This window comes from Crocodylus siamensis, chromosome 3 (assembly GCF_052110815.1).
Source record: "Crocodylus siamensis isolate JL-2025a chromosome 3, ASM5211081v1, whole genome shotgun sequence".
In the NCBI taxonomy this organism is placed as follows: domain Eukaryota; kingdom Metazoa; phylum Chordata; order Crocodylia; family Crocodylidae; genus Crocodylus; species Crocodylus siamensis.
In genome coordinates this window covers 117,184,406-117,205,395 of record NC_143397.1, presented here as the reverse complement: position 1 = coordinate 117,205,395, position 20,990 = coordinate 117,184,406, and the positions used below count along the sequence as shown (strand labels likewise).

Below are 20,990 nucleotides of genomic sequence, written 5' to 3'. Positions count from 1 at the left end.
TGGCAATGGCTCTGCTAACAGATGTCAACCTTGACTAGATGAAATTGTGCTAATAATTAGTTTCTCCTATTTGCTCTTCCAGCAAAACCAATTGCTGAAATATGGTTTTTAAGTGGAAACATGGCCATAGATGGTCTTCTACCACTGTCACGTGAAATAAAAAAACAGAGTACCAGGAGAATTACTTCTTCCCATGTATGCCTTTCACTGTGCTGAGAAGAATCTCTATGGTTGGTGTCTGTCTTAACCATCAACAATATCAAATAAAATATTTCAACATATGGACTAGAAAGTGTTTTTGGCATCTTGTCTTTTTGGACTCTTTTTTGCAGCAATAAAATCAACAATGATATGATGCTAGGAATTTTCTTAAATTTTAAACAGCTGTCAGCCTTTTAATTGGGGTGGACTGGAAATCTCTGCAGAAACTAACTGAGGAGCATGTGACTTCCTTTATGCTCTTCGCGTGCATTCAAGAGAGCCTACAGATAGCTTTCCCCTACACATTAGCTGAGGCAATGAAAAACAAAGAATGTGTCACAAGAAAAACAAATGGATAAACCAACCCACATCTGGGAAAACACAAGTGATACCTTAAAAGCACATGAAATCATCATAAGGTTGGACACTGCAGACTGATGACCACCCCTAATATCCAGTGCTCCTTGGCTTCTACAAAGGTGGAAGCTGTTCAGCACTTCTGGGTGGTAGTTAGCTTGCTTTGGTGGGAACTTCTGTTAGGTAAAACAAGCTAGATACAGAGAAGTAGAGCTCGATAGAGAACATAACCTCAACACTAACATTTCTTGGCCTTGACTTCATGGTTTTCCGTATTTATTAATGTTGTCTCAAAACTTAATGAGAGGCCCTATAATTATCTATTGCAAAGAGTATGCAGGATATTATAGCTAGCCTGATAGATATAGTCTTCCTCTTTTATTTGACACAGCTGGGATAAAGCAGAGAGGGACCTGCCAGATTTAGGGACAAGAAGAAAGCAACAACCATTACATGTTAGTAAACTTACTGGGCGAAGGACATTTGGCCTCTTAAACCAATCCTGTTCTCGTTTTTCCTACGGAGTTCTGTATTCATTATTCTCTACAAAATTGTCATTCTAGGCAGAGAGCTTGCATTTTTCTGATCAAGTTCATAGAGTTTTGTTAGTGGGGGCAGTAAGGTCCTTCCCCTGCATTTCCTTGAGCGCACAGGTATGCTGGGCAGGACAATTAGTTTTAGAAGTTATTCTATCATGATGACAAGTTTTCATGCACATGATGTGTTTCCTCAGGTCTAGGAATGAAGCAGATCTAGCCTAAACTAAATACCAGGTAAAAAAATGCTTTTTAAAAAGTTTAATTTGGAGGAGAATACCCATAACAGCCATGTCATCAACCTGAAAACATCTTTTACCCAGCAAGGATGCTCCAGCAGAGATTGCATCTTTGAACAATCCACTCAAGTACCCTGCACAAGCCTACTGTAATAAAGAAAGCAAGCCCTTTATCGTCACACACCAGCTCACACTAGAATCTGCCAGAAAGATCATCAAACAGTGACAGGCTCTATTTGAAGAAGATATTCCCAGCCCTCCTTTACTACTGCCTTTTGAACAACTTCCCAGCCTCATTCAATTCATCATCAGACGCAAACTCCCTGCTGATCAACAAACACCAAATGGAATAAAACCCTGCTTAAATACCAATGCAAAACCTGAATCAACTCTCAGCCACTTGACTCTTCTGCCGCCACCAGCACCCATGCTGCCTGCCCCCCTGACACTGCTTGCCTTGCTGCAGGAGTGGGGGGAAATTAAATTAAGAAAACCCTCCAAAATGAGATACTATACATGGAAAATACATTCTCTATTCTTACACTGCTTCATAGTAATTTGTTCAAGTTTCCACTTCTTGTAAGCTTCCTTTTTGTGTTTTAGCTCATGAAAAAGTTCCCTGCTAAGCCAAGCTGGTATTCTGTGGATAAGGAGAGAGCAGTGAATATGATATACCTTGACTTTAGCAATGCTTTTGATACAGCCCCCCACAACATTCTTGCAAACAAGCTAAGGAAGCATGGTTTGAATGAAGGGACTGTAAGGAGGATAGAAAATTGGCTGGATTGTCAGGCTCAGAGGCTAGCAATCACTGGCTCAGTTTCTAGTTGGCAGTCAGTATTAAGTGCAGTGCCTCAGGGGTTGGTCCTGGGGCCAGTTTTGTTCAATGTCTTTATCAACAACTTGGAAGATGGGACAGTGTGCATCCTCAGCAAGTCTGAGGATGACACCAAGCCAGGGGGAGTAGTAGATACACTGGAGTGTAGGGCTAGGATTCAGAAAGACCTTGACAAATTGAAGGACTGGAGCAAAAGAAATCTCATGAGGTTCAATAAAGACAAGTGCACAGTTCTACGCTTAGCACAGAAGAATCCTGTGCACCAGTACAGCTTTCTCTCATTTTAGGTGGGTTCTGTATGTGCAAATTCACTCTTATGCAGTGACCCTTTTTATACTAAAAGTTTGTTATATGAGAGGTAAATTCACTCTTATGCAATGGGTGTGGTGGAAGCCCACAGTTAGAAGAGAGAAGAGAAAACTGAGAGGGGACTTAATAGCAGCCTTCAACTACCTGAAGTGGGGTTCAATAGAGGATGGAGCTGGACTGTTCTCAGTGGTGGCAGATGACAAAGCAAGGAGGAATGGTCTCAAGTTGCAGCAAGGGAAGATTGGGTTAGATATTAGGAAAAGCTCTCTCAGGAGGAGGGTAATAAAACACTGGAACAAGTTACCCAAAGAGGTGGTGAAATCTCCATCCTTGGAAGGTTTTTAAGACCCAGATAGACAAAGGGTATTATACATGTGTTCTGGGATTGGGAAGGGGTGTCACTTTAATTAAGCAGCTCTGAGAGCTGCTGGAATTAAAGCATCTGCTGCATCTTATGCATCGATGACCCCACAATTCAAAATGGCAGTGGGAGTTCTTTATCTAAAGCTTGTTGAACAAGTTTTAGATAAAGTTAACCCGCTATTCTGAAGTGCGGGGATGCTGATACAAAATGCTGGAGGCTGCTGCAGTGCGATAATTACTATGCTGCAGCAGACTTGATTGGGCATCTTTAATTAATCAAGTCTGCTCCAATGCACTGTAATTACAGCGCATTGGAGCAGCCTCGCTGCTTGTGTATAGGTGCCCAAAGTCTTAGCTGGGGTGATCTAATTGGGGATGGTCCTGATTTGAGCTGGGGGTTGGACTAGATGACCTTCTGACGTCCCTTCCAACCCTAACTTTCTATGATTCTATGTGACCAAAAGTAGCCACTTAGATGACCAGGAAACAATAAACGGTCACCCCAAATACCTTTGTGGAAATTATATAGGTAAAACTAAACAACCACTGCACTCCAAATGAACTCTCACACAAGAATGAGAAAAGGACAGAAACATCTAATCACCAGTGGGAGAACATTTGTCAGAGAAAAGTCACTCCATCAATGATCTCAAAGTCCTGACGGGAAATGAAATACCTTCAGAAGACAGGCCTGGGAACAGAAGTTTGTAACTTTATTAGACACTGAAAATCATGGACTAAACACAAACAATGATTTTTCTGGCTTATTACAGTTTACCTGCTCTTTGCTAACCTGTCTGTGCTCCACAGGTAACAGTAACTCTCTTCCCTTTTGAGTGGTCTTATGTTTTACATCATTAGGTATATTTATTTCAGCTGCCCTTCACTTGCTTTATAGCTACTTTTGATAAGTTCTCTTTGCTGCCCTCTTTTAAGTGACTATTATCATTTACATAATGGAGTTTTACCTCACAGTTAGCTTAGGCCACATCTACTTCTTTTTCAGACCTTTCCCAGAATGGCATTTTATGCCTGAAAGCTTGTCTAACACCTCTCTTAGCTATATAGTTGGTTAGATATTACCAAATAAACCTCATTTCTCCCATATTCCCTGAAGCATCACAGCTACAACAAGACTATGTGCCTACCACATCTGTCCCGATATGATCGTTTCAGATTTTCTGGATGCAGAGTTAATAGAATAGTTAAGCAGAGGTTTACATTATCACATCTTTTGCCACTGGAACAGTTCGCAACTCCAATTTTTAAATGAACATTTTAGGCTTTCCTACAGGTTTAGTCTACAGTGTAATACATTACTAGACTGTTCCTTCCTCCCCCATCTTTGAATGTCAGGAATTTGTCCCTATTAACCCCTTGCTCTAGGGATGGGAAATTCTCTGCACCCTATGCTTAATTCAACAGATGAACTGACATCCATTTCCTGCTGTTCTGTACCTGCATCCACCCAAATGTGCAGGGAAGGGAATGTAGTAGCCCCGCAGACACTGTATTGGCCCTCATGCTGTTACTTATGGAATGGGAAGCATGCATAGGAGAGAAACACAGCACCTTACAACAACCTACTCCCATGCATGGAAGTTCAAAAAGGACTAGCATTCTAAGATTTTCAAAAGCAAAGACAGTCTAATTCTGCAAGCATGTGTGCAAGTTGTGCTTTCTGTATACTTATGGGGCTAGATCCTATTTCATCTATTAGATGAGCAACCAGACTTAGGTATCTAAGATTCTACTGCTCACAGTCTGAGTCCCCGAAATACTGTTAATGCAAAAGATGGGTAGGGCTTTCTCCTCCATTAAGCTTTTTTGTAACTGAAGGATCAGAAGACAGTGTGCGTGACTGCGTGTAAACGCATTAATGAATTTTCAGGACATGAGCTGCGTGGAACATAATTACACGTAGGCACCTAATTCTTTTAGATGCCCAATATGTGATACAGAATCTGGCTCCAAGTGACTACCAAAACAATTTTTAAACCTTGAGTATATTACCTTTTAAAAGAATTTATAGCAGCCATTAAAGCAATAACAACTAAGAACAAACTTAGCTTTTAATCTGAAAAACAAATTATTGTAAAATACCATTTGGTTAAACCATATGGATTCAATGACAAATGGAATTTCTAATCCAGAATAAAAGTTGAAACATGTGAGGCAGACTTAAACATGCATTGTGAACATTTGTTTGTTTGTGTTTGGCCTTCTTCAAAAAAAACACTTCCATGAGTTTCTTACATTGTACATGAAAAATGGAATCACTTTTTTTCTAAATGGAAAAAGGCCGTGGCATAAAGTTTTGGACTCTGGTCTTTTTTCAGAACGTTTATATCCAATTATGTACTCACGAAACACTGCACCTGCTACTCAAAAAAAAAAAATAATTGAACTGTCAGTTCAAAGCCAATTCACTATTATACTGCCGTCTACAGTAGCTGTGAGATGAAAGTTATCGGTCTTCTCCATTCAGAGGTTTTAGAAATATTTATTAATAAAGAGGTTCTTTCTGGGAATGAAGACAAATATTTTGAGGAAGATAGGACTTCCTTTAGCAACGTCCTTTATATATCCTGATATTTTTCTGATCCCATAGTAGAAAATCTGCCAGCAAACACTTCAAAGATATTTTGGTCAAGGTCATGGCATAGTAAAAATAAGAAAAAAAGAACAGTTCCAAGCCACATTTTTTATTACTCTTCCTTGAAGTAAAGGAAAATTCACTAGCATTGTGACCTCCAGGGACCACGCTGCTATGGTTACTAAAGTACAACACTTAAGGCCTGCAGCCATGTTTGCTTTGACCAGACTTTCAAGTCACGCAATTTGGGTACTAAATTTCCAGGGTCATCTGGCGGCTTTCAGTTTATCTGGAACACTTTTGTTTAACAGCATGATGATGTTTTTGCATCTTGTATTGGGTGGGGTCATACTCTGGTGCTCTGAATAACTAGATATTTAAAGCCCCCCCACATGATATGCTTACCCCGACTTTCTTCCATACCGATGCCTATTGAAGATTACTATTGGGAAATACAGCCAGCTAAAGTGGACTCCTTCCTGCCTATTTCCTTTTGCTGGTATTTCTAAGAATCACAATTACCCCACGCAAAAATCCTTTTATAATCTCTAGCTGAGAGTCTCTTTACAATTTTAAAAGAAAAATCAAGCCTTGAAATTAAACTGAAACTGAAACTATTCAGAGATGCTCTGTTGTATTTAGTTTAATCAAACTATGCCCTTTACCAAACATATTTCATAGTTTACCAATAATTTATGTTTACATAAATTATGTTGTATCTAGAAAGTAACTAAAAACAGCTTATTTGAATAAGAAAGCACTACTCAATGTGAGTAGCTGCAGAAGCATGTACTTAGCAAACGGTTTCTATCAGTTGGAAGAAAGAAGTCCGAAGACTGGTTGCTAATGCAGCTGGGGGGTAGGGGTGGGGTAGCTGGGCAGGAACTTGGGGGCTGCCCCAGGGCTTGCTGTGCACACAGCACACATGGGGCATGCACTATCTGCAGCAAGCAAGCTAGCTGCACTGTCAGGGTCAGAGCTACAGTGCTAACCCTTTCACAGATATTTCAGAATTGGCAGTAGCTTTAGGCAGAGCAGCCAGCAGCTCCTGCCAATTTACCCACGGTTGTGAGAAGATTAATATTCTGTTTAGCTTTTGCCAGAGCAGTGCTGGTCAGGATTCTTCCAAGAAGTCAGGATCTCCTACAGTCAATTCAGGCATGACTCTGGAAAAATCTTTTCATTTCGCGTTGCAAAAAAAAGGTGAGTATCTTATTTTCTGGCATACCACACACTTTCAAATACAACCTATCATGTCTTCTAGCTTTCTATCTTCTCTTGTTGCTTTGCTGGATGCTTTCAAATTTGTCTGTGTCAGTGGTACTCAGCCTTTTTGGCAGTGGGCTGGATATGCAGTGGCTCTGTCTGCAGGCTGGATCTGGCTGGTGGTCCCAATCCAGGTGTGGTGGGACTCATCCAGCTGCTTGGGGGGGGGGGCACAACTTAGCTCCATGAGGGAAGAGAGCTTGATCTGGCCCCACCCCAGCTCCACTGAGGGAAGGGGTTGTGGCCGGGCCCAACCCAGCCCTGCAGGGGGAAAGGGCATGGCCAAGCCATGATCCAGCCATGGGGGAAAAGGGGTGTGGCCTGAACCCTATCCAGCTGTAAGGGGAACATGTGGTCCAGCCCTGGTCCAGCTGCAGGGCTGGGAGGGTGAGGAGGGGTCATGGCCTGGACCCAGCTTGCCACACAGGGCTTCAGGTTTGGGAATCTGGCAGGAGAGAGGGTGGCCATATTAATGACCACTGCTCCCCCACCACCAAATTTCCTGACCCATGAGGAGCCCTGTGGGCCAGATGCAACGGCTTGGCCCACAGGCTGGAGGTTTAGCACCCCTGGCCTACATCTTTCTTGAAGTGCTGTGCTTTAAAACGGAAACAGTATTCCAGGTGAGGTCTCACCAGTGCTGATTATGATAAGAGTAGATGAATCACTTCTTGTGACTTGCATGTGACATCCCTGTTGACATATTTCAGTGTGCTATTAGCTTTTTTGCATATATATTCCCCTGCTGACTCATATTCAACTTGTGGTCCATTATTACTCTTTCCTGCAGGGCTGCAGCCTAGCTAGTCATTCCCCATTTTGTATTACAGTATTTGTATTTTTGCACTTGTCCATATTTATTTTCCTCCTTTTTTCCTCCTAGCCCACTGAGCTTGGTAGCAGCTCCAGTTTACTAAGTATACACTTATGTCCATCATCCATCCATAGTGAACAGTACTAGACCCAAAACAGACCTCCTAGGAAACCTCACTTGACACTTCCTCTGAGTTTCACATTGAACCGCTGATGATTACTTTTTGAGGGTGACAATCCAACCACTCATGCCTTACCTTACAAGAAATTAATCTAGATTGTACTTCCTTAGCTTGCTTATGTGAAAGTCATGAGAGACAGCATTGAAAACCCTGATAAAAATAAGGTACATCACATTCACTGCTTCCCCCTCATCCACAAAACCCATCACCTTATCATAGCAGGAAATCAGGTTACATGCAATTTGTTTTTGACAAACCAATGTTGGCTGCTATTTAATACCTCATTAAACCTTAGGGGCAGAATTCTATTTTACTTTATGTACCCAGATCAGTTGTCTGGTTCTAAGCGACATTTTTGTCACTTAATCATGATTCATGATTCTGTTACTCATGTAGTGTGGATATGTAAGTGTCCAAATAGCTACTGAACATGTGCAGTAGGCAACACACTGGCCAGGCAGACGTACCTGAGTGTAAATCTTTAAAGAAACAGGAGGGCAGCCCTCCCACATTTTAGCCCAAATAGCTGTGGGGTTCAGACACTTCCCCACAAATTCAAAGGCCTGATTTCAAGGACCCTTTCACCAGAGAATTGTTGAACCTACCTCTCTCTAACTTCCTAGCACAGGGCTCAAACCATCAGGCCATAGGTCAGGCGTTATGCAGGGTGTCCGGCAGCACACCTTTTATAGTTGAGACACTGCCCCTTGCATTTAATGTCATTGGATAAAATGGATGGAAAGAAGTGCGGCACAGCACAGAACACCCCCCACATTTAGAGCAAGGCCCCAGGCTAGACTCAAGGTCCTGGTCACTTCTGGAGAAGCTTCCATCTCACCAAATCACACACTTTCTAGCTTTTCCTTCTGAGCCCACACATTTTTCTCTCTTTGCTGCTCAGCAGGCCAATTTCAAAAGGAAGCCTGGAGAGGAGACTGAATAATCCTTAACCTGTTGTCTGGTGGATAGAGTACTTTGCTAGGAAGTTGATAAGAAGAAGGCTGAAACCCTACTCTGGGGAAGAGTAGTTTAGAATCTGGGTTTCTTACTTCCCGAGCAAGTACCCTAACTACTTAGCTACTTTGCCTAAAACATAGCAGGGCCCTCCCTAGGGGCTGTGGACTCTCTGTCTCTGTCTCTCTCTCTCTCTCTATATATATGATGGACAGCAGAGTCACAAAAGTAGATGAGTACCTGCCCAACCAGGCCAGTGTGTAGTCTATTGCACATGCTCAGCAGCTATATGGATGCTTACACAACCATGCTGTGTGTAAGAATCACAAGCTAAACCTAAGTGCTAAGAATGTCACTTATAGCTAGAAAACTGCTATCTGGGTGCATAAAATTAACTGGAATTCTGCTTCGGAGCTTACAGATAAGTCACTTGATGATCTGCTCCAGTATATATCTGGACATCAAAAGACTTATAGGCTGTAAGCCTTTTTTTTAAAGTTCTTTTTTTTAAACAAAGCAAAACCCTACTCTACATTCTGCATAACATTCAACACTGCATATTCTAAAGCATGATTTTTTTAACACACAGTTTCTCTTCTCATGGAGTTTGAGAAAAAGCAAGTGTATGAAGCTTTTTTAATGTGCCAGCCATAATTTAGACGAGAACTGTAACTCATGAATAAAACAACCCAACCTGCCACCAGGAGTCAAATCTGAGTTCACACAATGAGGCAGGTGACTCATTTTGCTATCTAAATATAAGGTAGATGGTACTGAATGTACAAGTACCATCTGGAAGAGCATCTGGATAGAACTGACAATGAAAATGGAAGCCAGGAAGGGATAGCTAGATAGATAGATAGAGGATGCAATTAATAATGGCATGACATGATATATTTCATGACGAGACAGCTGGTAGATTTCTCTCTCAAATGCTCACTGAATCCATCAGAGGCAATGATATTTTAGATTTGTTCCTTGAAAGTAGCAAAAATATTATAGAAGTACTAGCTGAAAAAATAATCTTTAAATGATCAAGAACTGTTATGAGCTCAGTCAAAAATAGCTCAATAGCTAGTCTTTTGACTTAATGAAGGAAAACTGAGAAACTAAGGATATTAGAAAGGCCAATGAGGTTATGGAGCTCATGGATTTAAATGCAACAGAAATTATTTTAAGGCAAAATACAAACATTATCTGGTGCTTGTATCCCAAGCTAGAAGAGGAAATTGGTAAGGGTATACTACAAACCTATCTGGAGGAAAGAATACTTCAAACAAGACATAAGGAGCAAGCAGAGAATGTACAAAAAGGGAAAAATACATTGATCAGTGCAGAAAAATATTTTCAGGACTCAGAAAGTACAGAAATAAAGTGAAAATGGTCAAATTTTAGTGGGGTTGGAACGTGCAAAGACAATCAAAATAAACTGAAATTGTTTTTCATTCCAATAAATAAACAACCTGAGGAAAAACATGAGGCCTAGATACCATGAAGATAGGGTGAAAATCAAGGGTAATCTAAGTGTGGCCTGAGTGCTGAATAAATACTTTGTCTCAGTCTTCAGTAAGGCATCAAGGTTGAGTAATGTATATGAGAATAAGAGTGAATACCAAATGGAAAGAAGACTATGGTATGAAAATTACCACATCTGTGATGGAGGCAAAACTCAGATTGCTTACCTATAATGATATCAGAGTACACGGGTTATCACTCTCCAAAATATTGAATGAACTGGCATATAAAATAGCAACCCCTATAGCAGGGGTAGGCAACATATTTTGGCCAGAGTACCAAAAAAACCCTTGCTCATCTTGGAGTCAGTGACTCCAAAATCTCTTTCTGCCACCGTGCTTTTGAGAAGGGTATGCTGCTGGTTCCTACTGCCCAAGTGTAGGACCCTGCACTTGTCAGTATTGAATCCCATCCTATTCTCATTCACCCACCCCTGTAACCTGTCCAGGTCCTGCTGTATCCTGTCCCTCCCTTCTAGCGTGCCCACCTCACCCCAAATCTCGGTGTCATCTGCGAATTTAAACAGGCTGCTCTTCACCCCATTGTCCAAGTCACTAATAAAGAAATTGAACAGTGCGGGCCCGAGGACCGAGCCCTGGGGGACCCCACTGCCCACATCCCTCCAGGTCGAAAATGACCCGTCCACCACCACTCTCTGAGTATGACCCCTCAGCCAATTTGCGACCCATCTGACTGTGTAGGCATCAATGCCACAGTCACCTAGCTTTTTAATGAGAATGGGGTAGGAGACAGTGTCAAAGGCCTTCCTGAAGTCCAGAAAGACTACATCCACCCCGACACCTGTGTCCAAGTGATTTTGTGACCTAATCGTAGAAGGCAATCAGGTTGGTCTGACAGGACCTGGCGCTAATGAAACCATGCTGGTTGGCCTTGAGCATCAACCCCGCTGCTGGCCCATCAGAGATGTGCTCCTTGATGATCTTCTCAAAGAGCTTCCCCAGGATTGAAGTAAGACTAACAGGCCTATAGTTGCCCAGGTCCCCCCCTTCCCTTTTTTAAAGATGGGGACCACATTGGCCCTCTTCCAGTCATCCAGCACCTGGCCAGAGCACCACGAGTGCTTGTAAAGCTGTGCCAGGGGCCCCGTGATAACCCCTGCCAATTCCCTCAACACCCTGGGTGGAGAGCACGTGGACCTGCTGATTTGAACACGTCCAGCCCCTCCAGAAGTTCCCTAACTCGGTCCTCCCTGACCCTAGGCTTGGCAGAGTTTCTCCCAAGTCCATCCTGAATCTCGGTAGGGGAGTCCTGGTCCCTGCACAAGAAAATAGAGGCAAATAAATTGTTAAAGAGGTCTGCTTTCTCCTCTGGTGCGACCACCAGATTGCCAGGCATATCTTGCAGGGGCCCCACATTACCCGGGGCCTTCTTCATTCTCCCTATGCATTTAAAAGAGGACTTTTTGTTGTTCTTGATCCTTGATGCTAGCCCTAGTTCCATATCTCCCTTAGCTTTCCTAACCGCCCCCCTAGAGACCCGAGCGGTGAAGGTATACTCCTCTTTGGTGATAGCACCTCCCTTCCACTGGGTGTACGCCTCCTTTTTGGCTATCAGGCATTCACGAATGCCCTTGGTGAGCCAGGGGGGGCTTTTGGGCACTCTTGCCCTCTTTCCTTCCTGTTGGGATTGTCACCCCTTGGGCTCGGAGTATCATCTCCTTAAGGAATGACCACTCATCTTGGGCACACAATTCCCCTACTCTCCAGGACCCTAGTGCCTCCCACACTAATCTTCTCACCTCACTGAAATTGGCCCTCTTAAAGTCTAAGGCTACTGCCTTGCTGCAGGCCCTTGACACCCTGCACTGGTTGGTGAATTCCAGCGAGTGATGATCACTATCACCCAGGTGGTCGAGGACCTGGAGTCCCCTCACCAGGTCATCGCCTGTGGCCAGGACCAGGTTCAGCAGGGCATTCCCCCTGGTAGGACTGTGCACCTGTTGGGTTAAGTGGAGGTCCTGTATCTCAGCCAGTAATCTCTGTGAGCGTTCAGACCTGGCTGACTGCTCCTCCCAGCAGATGTCCGGGTAATTTAGATCGCCCATGACAACTACATCGCTTGCCTTAAGTGCAAGCTGCAAGCTGACCCGAGAATTCACCAAAAATATTTAATACTGTGACAAAGAGTTAAAAAATGACAACAGATTAAGGACCTGATTTTTCAAGCAAAATCTCAGCTTTGCAGGCATATTTTGGTGCCATCTATCTGCAGTGACAGGAAATGACAGACACAAATATTAACTGTTAGCTTTCTAAATAACTGAAAGGGCCCAAAACTCAGGTAGACACATCTCAAACTGGCAGCACTGTACAAGGCCTGTAGAGGCAAATATGAAATAATTACTTATCAGCAGTGGTGGTAATAACAGTTATCTTACGTCATTCTGCATGACACACATCTGTATACAGAACTAGGCAACTCCACTCAGAGAAAAGGAGCCAAAAGAGCTGTCAATCAAGATATAAGTAGCCCAGCCTTTCCATGAACTACTCAGGTGATGAATATTCAGAAGATAAGAGATTTTAGAGTCAAACTAAGCTATTTAGATTGTGTTGGTTGTTGGGTATGATGTGGAATGGACCAGTGTGGAATTCTTTATTCAATATTTTCTTAAAAGCTACATTAGCCCAACTAAAATAGCCACTAAGTTGCATATAATATTCAGAACAAAAGTTGATAGTATTTATTACTCACTTCTAGCAGAAGTCTACCTTCTTGTATACTAGGTTTGCTGGATAAGTTGTCTTTGCTTATTTGATCACAATGCTTCTTGAAGTGGTTTTCTTGAATAGCTGATGGGAAAAAAATATTAACAACCTATATATAGTAGATATCAGGGCTTTTAGGTTTGTGTCTTTTAAAGTTATTTAGACATTCACTTCCCATTGATTTCAATAAGAACTTGGCACCTATATACTTCTAAGGATACTGCCCTTAGTTACCGAAAATGTTCTGTTAGTGTGTGACAGAGAGAAACACAGCCCAGATGGTTTTAATATAAAGTTCTTTTCACTTGTCATTATACCTATCACATAATTGTTGCTGAACAAATTTTTTCCATTATTATACTCTACATACAAAAACAATAACAAAAAACCCATAGGAATACAGCAAAAGAAAGACATGACAAAGTTGCATTTTTAACTAAACAATACATGCTATGAACATTTGAACAAAAAGCAAAAAACATTCAGAAAAGAGAGGAATGAATACATTTCCTTATTTTTAAGACCTCCTCTGTTTTTAGATTTACATTATGATATTTACTTCTATAATTTAAAACTGGTTAAGGATTAAGTATATACACTTTAAATATTTTTTTCTAAAAGCAAGTTCAAAGTTTGTAAATACAGAAATTAGGATATTTAAGACAGGACATTTATGATACAGAAACTGTGAAAAACACCAATTTATAGATTCAAATTATAATTTTTTCTGGTAGTACCAAAGACTTGGTGGGAAAAAATGTGGACCACATTTGCTTTTTTCCACATATGCACCATACAGACTGGCTTTCGAACATTTTTGAATAATCAGATATATGTGTCTGTCATGATAGATATGAAGCTGAATCACCAAAAGTATGATGATTTCAAATCTGAATGAAATCTTGAGGATAACAAGAAAACAGAGTTGATTATATCATCTACCATTAAATGGGCTTCTGGATCATATAGAGCAGGAAGAGGCAGTCCCCAGCATGCATACCAGAATGTGGCATGCAAAGGCATTTTGTTTGGCATACACGCCTTGGGCAGACGGCAGGGAAGTGGCCGGGACTGCCCTGCCACAACAAGAATCAAGCCCGTTGCAGCTCCCCTGGCATGCCAACATTGTACAAGTCAAGGTAGGAAGTTTTTTTGGCACTCTGCTCAAAAACACTGCTGACCCCTGATACAGAGGCTATGAAACAGAAGGCAAATCCTTATGACTCTGTGAATAAATAATGAAGAACAGTTAGCCTTCACGCCTCTACAAATGTAGCAGCAGAATTAAATTTCCTATTATTTTAACAGTGCCTAGTTGTTGTTAGTATTTAATTATACATTTACTATTTAGTTTGTATTTACATACAATTCAGCAATCTTGTTGAAACATGCTCCTTTAGATCAAGGATGTCACCCTCTCTAAAACAACTCAACAACTTGTCCTGCACAAACGGAATGCTATTTCGCAAACAGTGAAGACATGTTAAGATCTGTAGAATATAACTGTTGGGCCAAATTATTAAATTACATGGCACCACCAGGGAGCACAAGACACCCCACTGCAGAACTCTGCAAAGGGTGCAGGATACGACTAGAGCGCATGGAACCCCTGGACATGCTAGTATACAAAGAAGAAATAAATTCTGTTGCAGGCAGGATTGGGTTGGAAAAAAATGGCTCGTGGGAACAGACTGGTTTAATTGTTTAAAAATCCATCCCTGGTGTACAATAAAACAGGATTTAAGTTGCTGTGAGTAGGACCAGGATAAAATGTAAGAAAAAAAATGCAGGAACAGAAGGAGTGGGAAGGTCTTCAGCAGGATGGGAAAGCAGCTGGATTAAAAACATAGTTCTGTGCAGGCTTTACATGCTACCCACACCACAGGTAGCAGTGTAGGAGAGGAAACGTGCCCTCAGGAGACACTGCTTCCTCTCTCCGCAGCTGTATGGGAGGTATAGGAAGGTTCGGCCTTTGTTTCACCCCACCAAAGCTCCAGGTGATACAGCTACACCACTTACAGATCTGACATAGGTTAATACCGCCCCTAGGAATAGCTAGAAGACCACCTGTGTCCTGAGTTGCTTGTCTTTCACATGAACAGATCATAAATTCATCGTCTAATCTGCCGTATCAAAGGTACAGTTTTATAAATATAGGCTTCCTTTTTCAAACGCTGCTACTCTAAAAAGGAACTGCAGTTATGCAGTCCGTTGTACTCTTGCACACGTTGCGATTCCAACACACAAGGAAATCTTTTTGGACCCAAGAGAAATACAGTATGTGTATTCCTCTGAATAGTGGAAAACCCCTACACATGACATTCTCCTAAAGTGGGCAACAGCTATAAATTATAAAGAGCCCATTTCCTTTCATTATGTGTATTGTCTAGGAACAAAAATCCTTAGAACATTGGTTAAAAATCAAGTTACATACAACAGTAAAGACAAACCATTACAAACTACTGTAAAATACTATGTTTTCAGTCTGAAAATGCCTGTTCAGGCATGAAATCAACACAAAATCCATTCTCCAAATGCATCTGTATGGAGTTCAGTATAGCAGAATTCAGTATTTGGGCCCAACAGAGTGCCAGATGAAACAATGCTAGCAATATGGCAAAATTTTCCTTTCCTACTTTGTGGTTTTCGCAGTCTGCTTCCTGTTAAAGATGCTTTGAAATCTGTCTGCCCTTTGATGTTTCTTAAGTGCAGCATGGCATTTATTTAAAGCACAAAACTCAGTCAAATGAACTGTTTTCTTTCCCGTCCAAATCTCATCTCTTCTTTTTTTCTTTCACAATTATTTGCCTTATTCTTTATCAAGAGATTATTATTTTCCATGTACAAAAAGTCCTCTAGGCATTTTATGGTATATTCTTGCCTGACAGCTTTGCGTGATTAGAACTCACAGATAGCTTCCCTGTATGTGGGCAGGAGCTGGGCACAGAGCCACCGACTCACTTGAAACTCCACCCTTCTCTCCCCTCCACAGTGGAGGAATTCCTTTGGAGAGAAACACCAGGGGGGAGAACGGGCTTTTTGGTAGGAGCAGACTGCTGAGTAACCAGAGCTTCTCTGTCACGCAATCTAACTGGCTGTCAATCTTTCTTTGCCTCTGACAGAGCTCTGGCTCTAGTTCAAACCATTGCGTGCAAGCAGCAAAGCCACATTACCCTCTGAAGTATTTCATAATAACAACAGCTGTTAAATATTGATGACTCCTGGCAAGCTCTGAATGCTTTTTGTGAAGGTTAAGGCTTCATGTCATGGAACCTAATTCGTTATTATATTTTATATCTGATATCTGGAAATTACCTTAAAAAGCAACAGAGCTTAAAAGGAAAAAAGAATTAAATCACTTTCATGTATTAGGGAAAAGGGGGAAATTGGCAAGCTAAACAGGGGAAGATATTTTTGTCAAGTAAATTCCTTTGTATATAACCAGAAGGGAAAAGCTGCAGAAAGACCATCAACATGATTCGTTTAGCTGCATTCCATTTTTTTGTTTGTTTTATAAATAGTTTCTAAAACAAACCTGTAGTCTGATTTCACAGCTGTATAGGTCCACAGAGAACTTTTGAAAGTACGTGGAAAACAAGACACCCAGAAAATGTATCAAAAGGGGCAAAGTACATGCTTCTGCACCCCTTCTAGTAGTATCAAGGCTGAGGGAGCTAGCAAGTCCTAGAGATTGTGCAAATTGGTCAGGATGTTAATGTAAAAGGCCAAACGATGGGGAGAGATGGAACAGGGATAGTCTCTTGTCTGGAGCAAGTTCTGATATGACCTCCACCACAATGCCCAGAAGAAATCCTCCCAATTTTTCACCCTGGCCTTCTAAAACAACTTACTCTTCTGTTTATCATTCTGCTACCTCATTTTGCTTGACTTCACTCTTGAGATTGGAGCCAACAGGAAGGGAGTTAAGTCAGGCAGTGAGAGCATGATTGCTGAACTTGGGGCATCAAGAGGGAAATGCCATGAAGCTAGAATGGGCAATAAAACAAGCTAATGGCCATGGTAAGTATGTGAGATGGAGGAACGAGAAAGGAAGCAATATGAGGGCTCTAGGATTGGAGGACTGTGGAAGAATATCTTCCTCTCTCCTGCATATCCTTCTTACGAGAGAGAGATTTTGGGGAATGGCAAGTGAAGTGGGTAAAGCTCAGAACTATTATTCTTTTCTTTTGTAGCTTATCAATTTATTGTAAATAGCTATTTCTGATGTAGGAATAAAGGCTCAAATTTCAGTTGGGCCTGAGGATATTTTAATCATGGGTAGAATTCATTCTGATAAAACGTAAAGGCAGCCTTTGCTTACATATAGACAAGTTTTGAATTTGCCCTTGTTAGTTCATTAATTCTTTCTCTGTAAAGTCTGTAGAACACATCCTGCATACGTTACAAGTTTCAACCAAACCTAGCTAAAGGTAACAAATAAGAACCACCATGGAAATTAAAGTTTCCATGGAACAAGGCAGAAGTGGAAACTATATTTCCATCTTTGTTTTAATGGAGAGGTGCTGCCATCTCTCATTTTCTGTCAGCGGTTATGTGAATGAGTACATGTTTGGGGGAACAGCTCTACTCATAGTTTCCAAAAAGTAAATACAAACCTGACAGCAAATTGGTCAGCGGAGGCTCCTGAGTAAAAAGGAAGACTCTGTTGTCATTATGTTTGACTGAACTCTCACCTTTGTGATAAGCTTGCGGAAACAATTCTGTGTTACTGTGTGAAGTGAAGAAATAAAACTAGCAAGCAAATTAAGAGTATCTGAAATTTAAAGAAGGGGTAAAATTAGGGTAAATGCACTTCTTTAAGACAAACCAAGGGACTTTGCTACCTGTAATGGGCGGCCTCCTCTGGCAAGGATCGCAATCCAGGCTTGCCACCTTGGATAATATTCTTTTTCTTCTTGGTCATCTAAGTGGCCATTTTCTGGTCATTTATATGACATTTTTTGGCATTTATGCATTCTATACTTGGCCACATAGCCCCGAGTACATAGACAGTTATGTATATGTAGAGAGTGGCATGTGCAGCAGGCTATGTATTGGCTATGTGCATGAATGAAGCATCTGCATTTGGGTGCTCCAGCTTCCCAAACAAGTGCCGTAGCCACTCAGCTACTGGGGGACAAAAGGTGGGAGCTCTCTTTTTTGTTGCCAGTATACAAGTCCAGTCTTTATGCACAGGGCTATGAATACTACCTGTGTGCAAGTGCCAACAATGCCACACAGATGACCAAAAAATGACCACTTAGATGATCAGGCCACATTGTGATCTTGTCCACTGAATTTCTGATACAGGCCTGAGGACGGCCGTGTGTGCCCGAAAGCTTGCAAACAAAGATAATTTTTTTTTGCAAGTATCTAGTTAGTCTGATAAAGAAGACTGCCTCTGGCACACCGACTGTTGCAGGCAATACATACACCACAGAGGAATAAGAGCAGCATGCAGGGTGGATAAAAATCAATGATAAAAAAAAATTAAATATTGGAATTTTTTATTTAAATCAGATTTTTTAAAATTTAATCAGGCTTTTTAATTTTTAAGATGCTTTTAAAAAATAAACTTATATAAAGATAGTTTTAATTTAAGATATGCTAAAGCTCAAAGATATCATCATGGACTAAGGATTATAACTTGTAATTATATACTATTTGAGACAATATATTCGTGTAACCTTTTTAGAAGTTTTATAAATAGGTCACAACATGCCGTGGACTACAGTAGGGGCCCAATCTTATGGGGTTCCCAGAGGCTCCTCTATAGATTAGTAAAGATTAAAGAAAACCACTCTACCCAATGGGACTCAGTGCTCAGTCTAGAAGATCCCATTAAGCATCTCTGTGATGCTTAGTTTCAGTTCTCAAACTGTGGATTTGTGTCTCCAGAGATCATAGGCAGACGAGGTTCTTTGGGTAGATGTGATATCTTTTATTAGACCAGCTAAACAGTTGGAAAAATTATTCTTTGCAAGCTTTCAGGCACAAACACCCTTCTTTAGGCATAGGGAGAGTTTGTTGTCTCCAGAGATAACATCACTATTAGCAGCAGTACAGGAATGGTGCATAAATTGAATTTGCATAAAGCGAACCCACTTTACAATGTAACAAATAGGGATAGGTTCCCATGGCAGTGAGGGAGGGAGGGAGGGAGGGAGTGAGGCTGGGACTAGGGAAGCAGTGGGGGGAGGGGTGCTGCTCCCAGGGCTCCACAAGGCAGCAAAGCAGAAGGAACAGAGCAGCACTCACCCAAGCCTCAGGTGCAGCAGCCCTAGGAGCAGCCAGTGCCAGCTGCCTGCACCATGGCATGGCACAGCCCAGGAGCTGGGGTGAGCCTAGGTGCCGGTGAACAGGCAGAGCAAGGTGCAACCCAGTGGCTGAAGGCAGCTGGTGCCAGCCACTCCTGGGGCAGCTGGAACTGGGGCTAGGGTGAGTGGGGCCATGGCTCTTTCCCTTCTCCCCACAGACTTACCTGCTTGGGCAGGGGGGGCATTTATGCCAACTACATAAAAGCGAATTTACCTTGCATATAACGAATTATGGATCTAAATAAGAGCGAATTTGCATATAAAGAACCCACATAAATCAAGGAAAACCTGTATATGGAGATGAGAGATAACAGACTCAATTACCTACCCATCAGCCTATTGTCTCTTTGCAAGTTTGCGTACACACAGTCAAGCGCTTACCTTTCTCTAAAAGTGTGACGTTTCAAGAAGTTAAATGAATACAGGATATCAAACAACAAGAATGCACTTTTTGTAGAGAACAAGGATTAAATTGAGGCCTCCTGACCAGTGATTTAAATCAATTTGATTTAAATCAAATCTACCCTGGCAGCAGTGTGACATGAAAAAATACATCTCAGAAGCACCAGTACACAGAAATCAGAACCTTATTATAGAGCCTGTGCGTTACCGATTAGGTACACAATGAAAAGCTAGCATGTGAATAATCATTGCATACAAATAGAAAGCTGCTCTTTGTTTGTGGTGGTCAACCTGTTGAAACAAACTGACCTTCCTAAAGTATTTTAAGAAATATGGACATAAGCTTTAATTCAGTATCATATTTCCCTGGTATGACAAAAATTGAGATATGCTAAATATCAAAAAGTGTCACAATACTTTGATTGGATCCTTCAGTATGTAAGAAGGAAGGATTACGCTTGCATTTCAGTAGGATAAAAATAATGGATGTAGATACAAAGGTCTCTTCTGAACATATCCTGTCTTTTTTAGCCCTAGTATAACCCAGTCTGACTTTTTTGGTTTCATGGAAGTGCACTGTTTTACTGTGTGACTCGATTTGGAATAACTGCATAGGATACTTAATACATTGCAAATCAAATAAAACATTTGACTTCCCAGTGTATGAATAAGTTAAGAAAGAGGCAGTTAAAAGCAATGCTGTGCCTTACTTTCCCAGTGATGGATAGTTGTACTGCTGAAGTCAAAGCAGTCTTTCAAGGATCTACTGATGTGTCATTTACATTACCTTTTATGTCTGTTCTGGGTTAGGTCTGCTATCATGTACTGGGTTTCCATTCCACACTTTCCACAACTTCCAGAAAATTCCTGCCTTTATTATTGTAATTTCATTTTCTCCTCTTTGCATGAAAGGGCACAGGAAAACTGATAAACTCCACCGAGGTAGGAATTCTTTGAGAGATAATGGATCAAAAAAGTTGCAAGAGCTGGTAGATCACCCAAGAGACAGTTTTAAAAAAGCCACAACACAGGCACTGAAGAGAATAAAGGAAATAAACATTGCATCTAAAATATTCACTCTGAGATTTTAGCACACATGTTTAGCTTCTACAGAAAATGGCCAGAATCCAGATTAATCAGAAAATCCAGAAGTACCACAGAAATAATTCCTTGAAATATTGTAAAATCCACTAGAAACTTATAAGACAAAAGATGCAGACACATTGTTTCCCACCATAAATAAATCAAAGCAAACAAATGAAAAAGAAGAAATGCAGAAATCTTGTTCTTCAGTCAGACAGGTACCAAACCACATGGTGGTATAGTAATTAATCAGATGTTATTGCAGCTTTTTGCTTCTGGAGCAAAGTTCT

The 20,990-nt window shown here is 41.3% G+C and overlaps 1 protein-coding gene across 1 annotated transcript in view; it reads right to left on the bottom strand.

The window, feature by feature from the left end:
- The window catches only part of AHRR (aryl hydrocarbon receptor repressor), a 136,864-nt gene that overhangs the window by 30,842 nt on the left and 85,032 nt on the right, over positions 1-20,990 (bottom strand). The window contains exon 4 of the mRNA XM_090039083.1: positions 12,885-12,982. Within this exon, the coding sequence (XP_089895209.1) occupies positions 12,885-12,982 (98 nt within the window). The remainder of the gene's footprint in view (positions 1-12,884; positions 12,983-20,990) is intronic.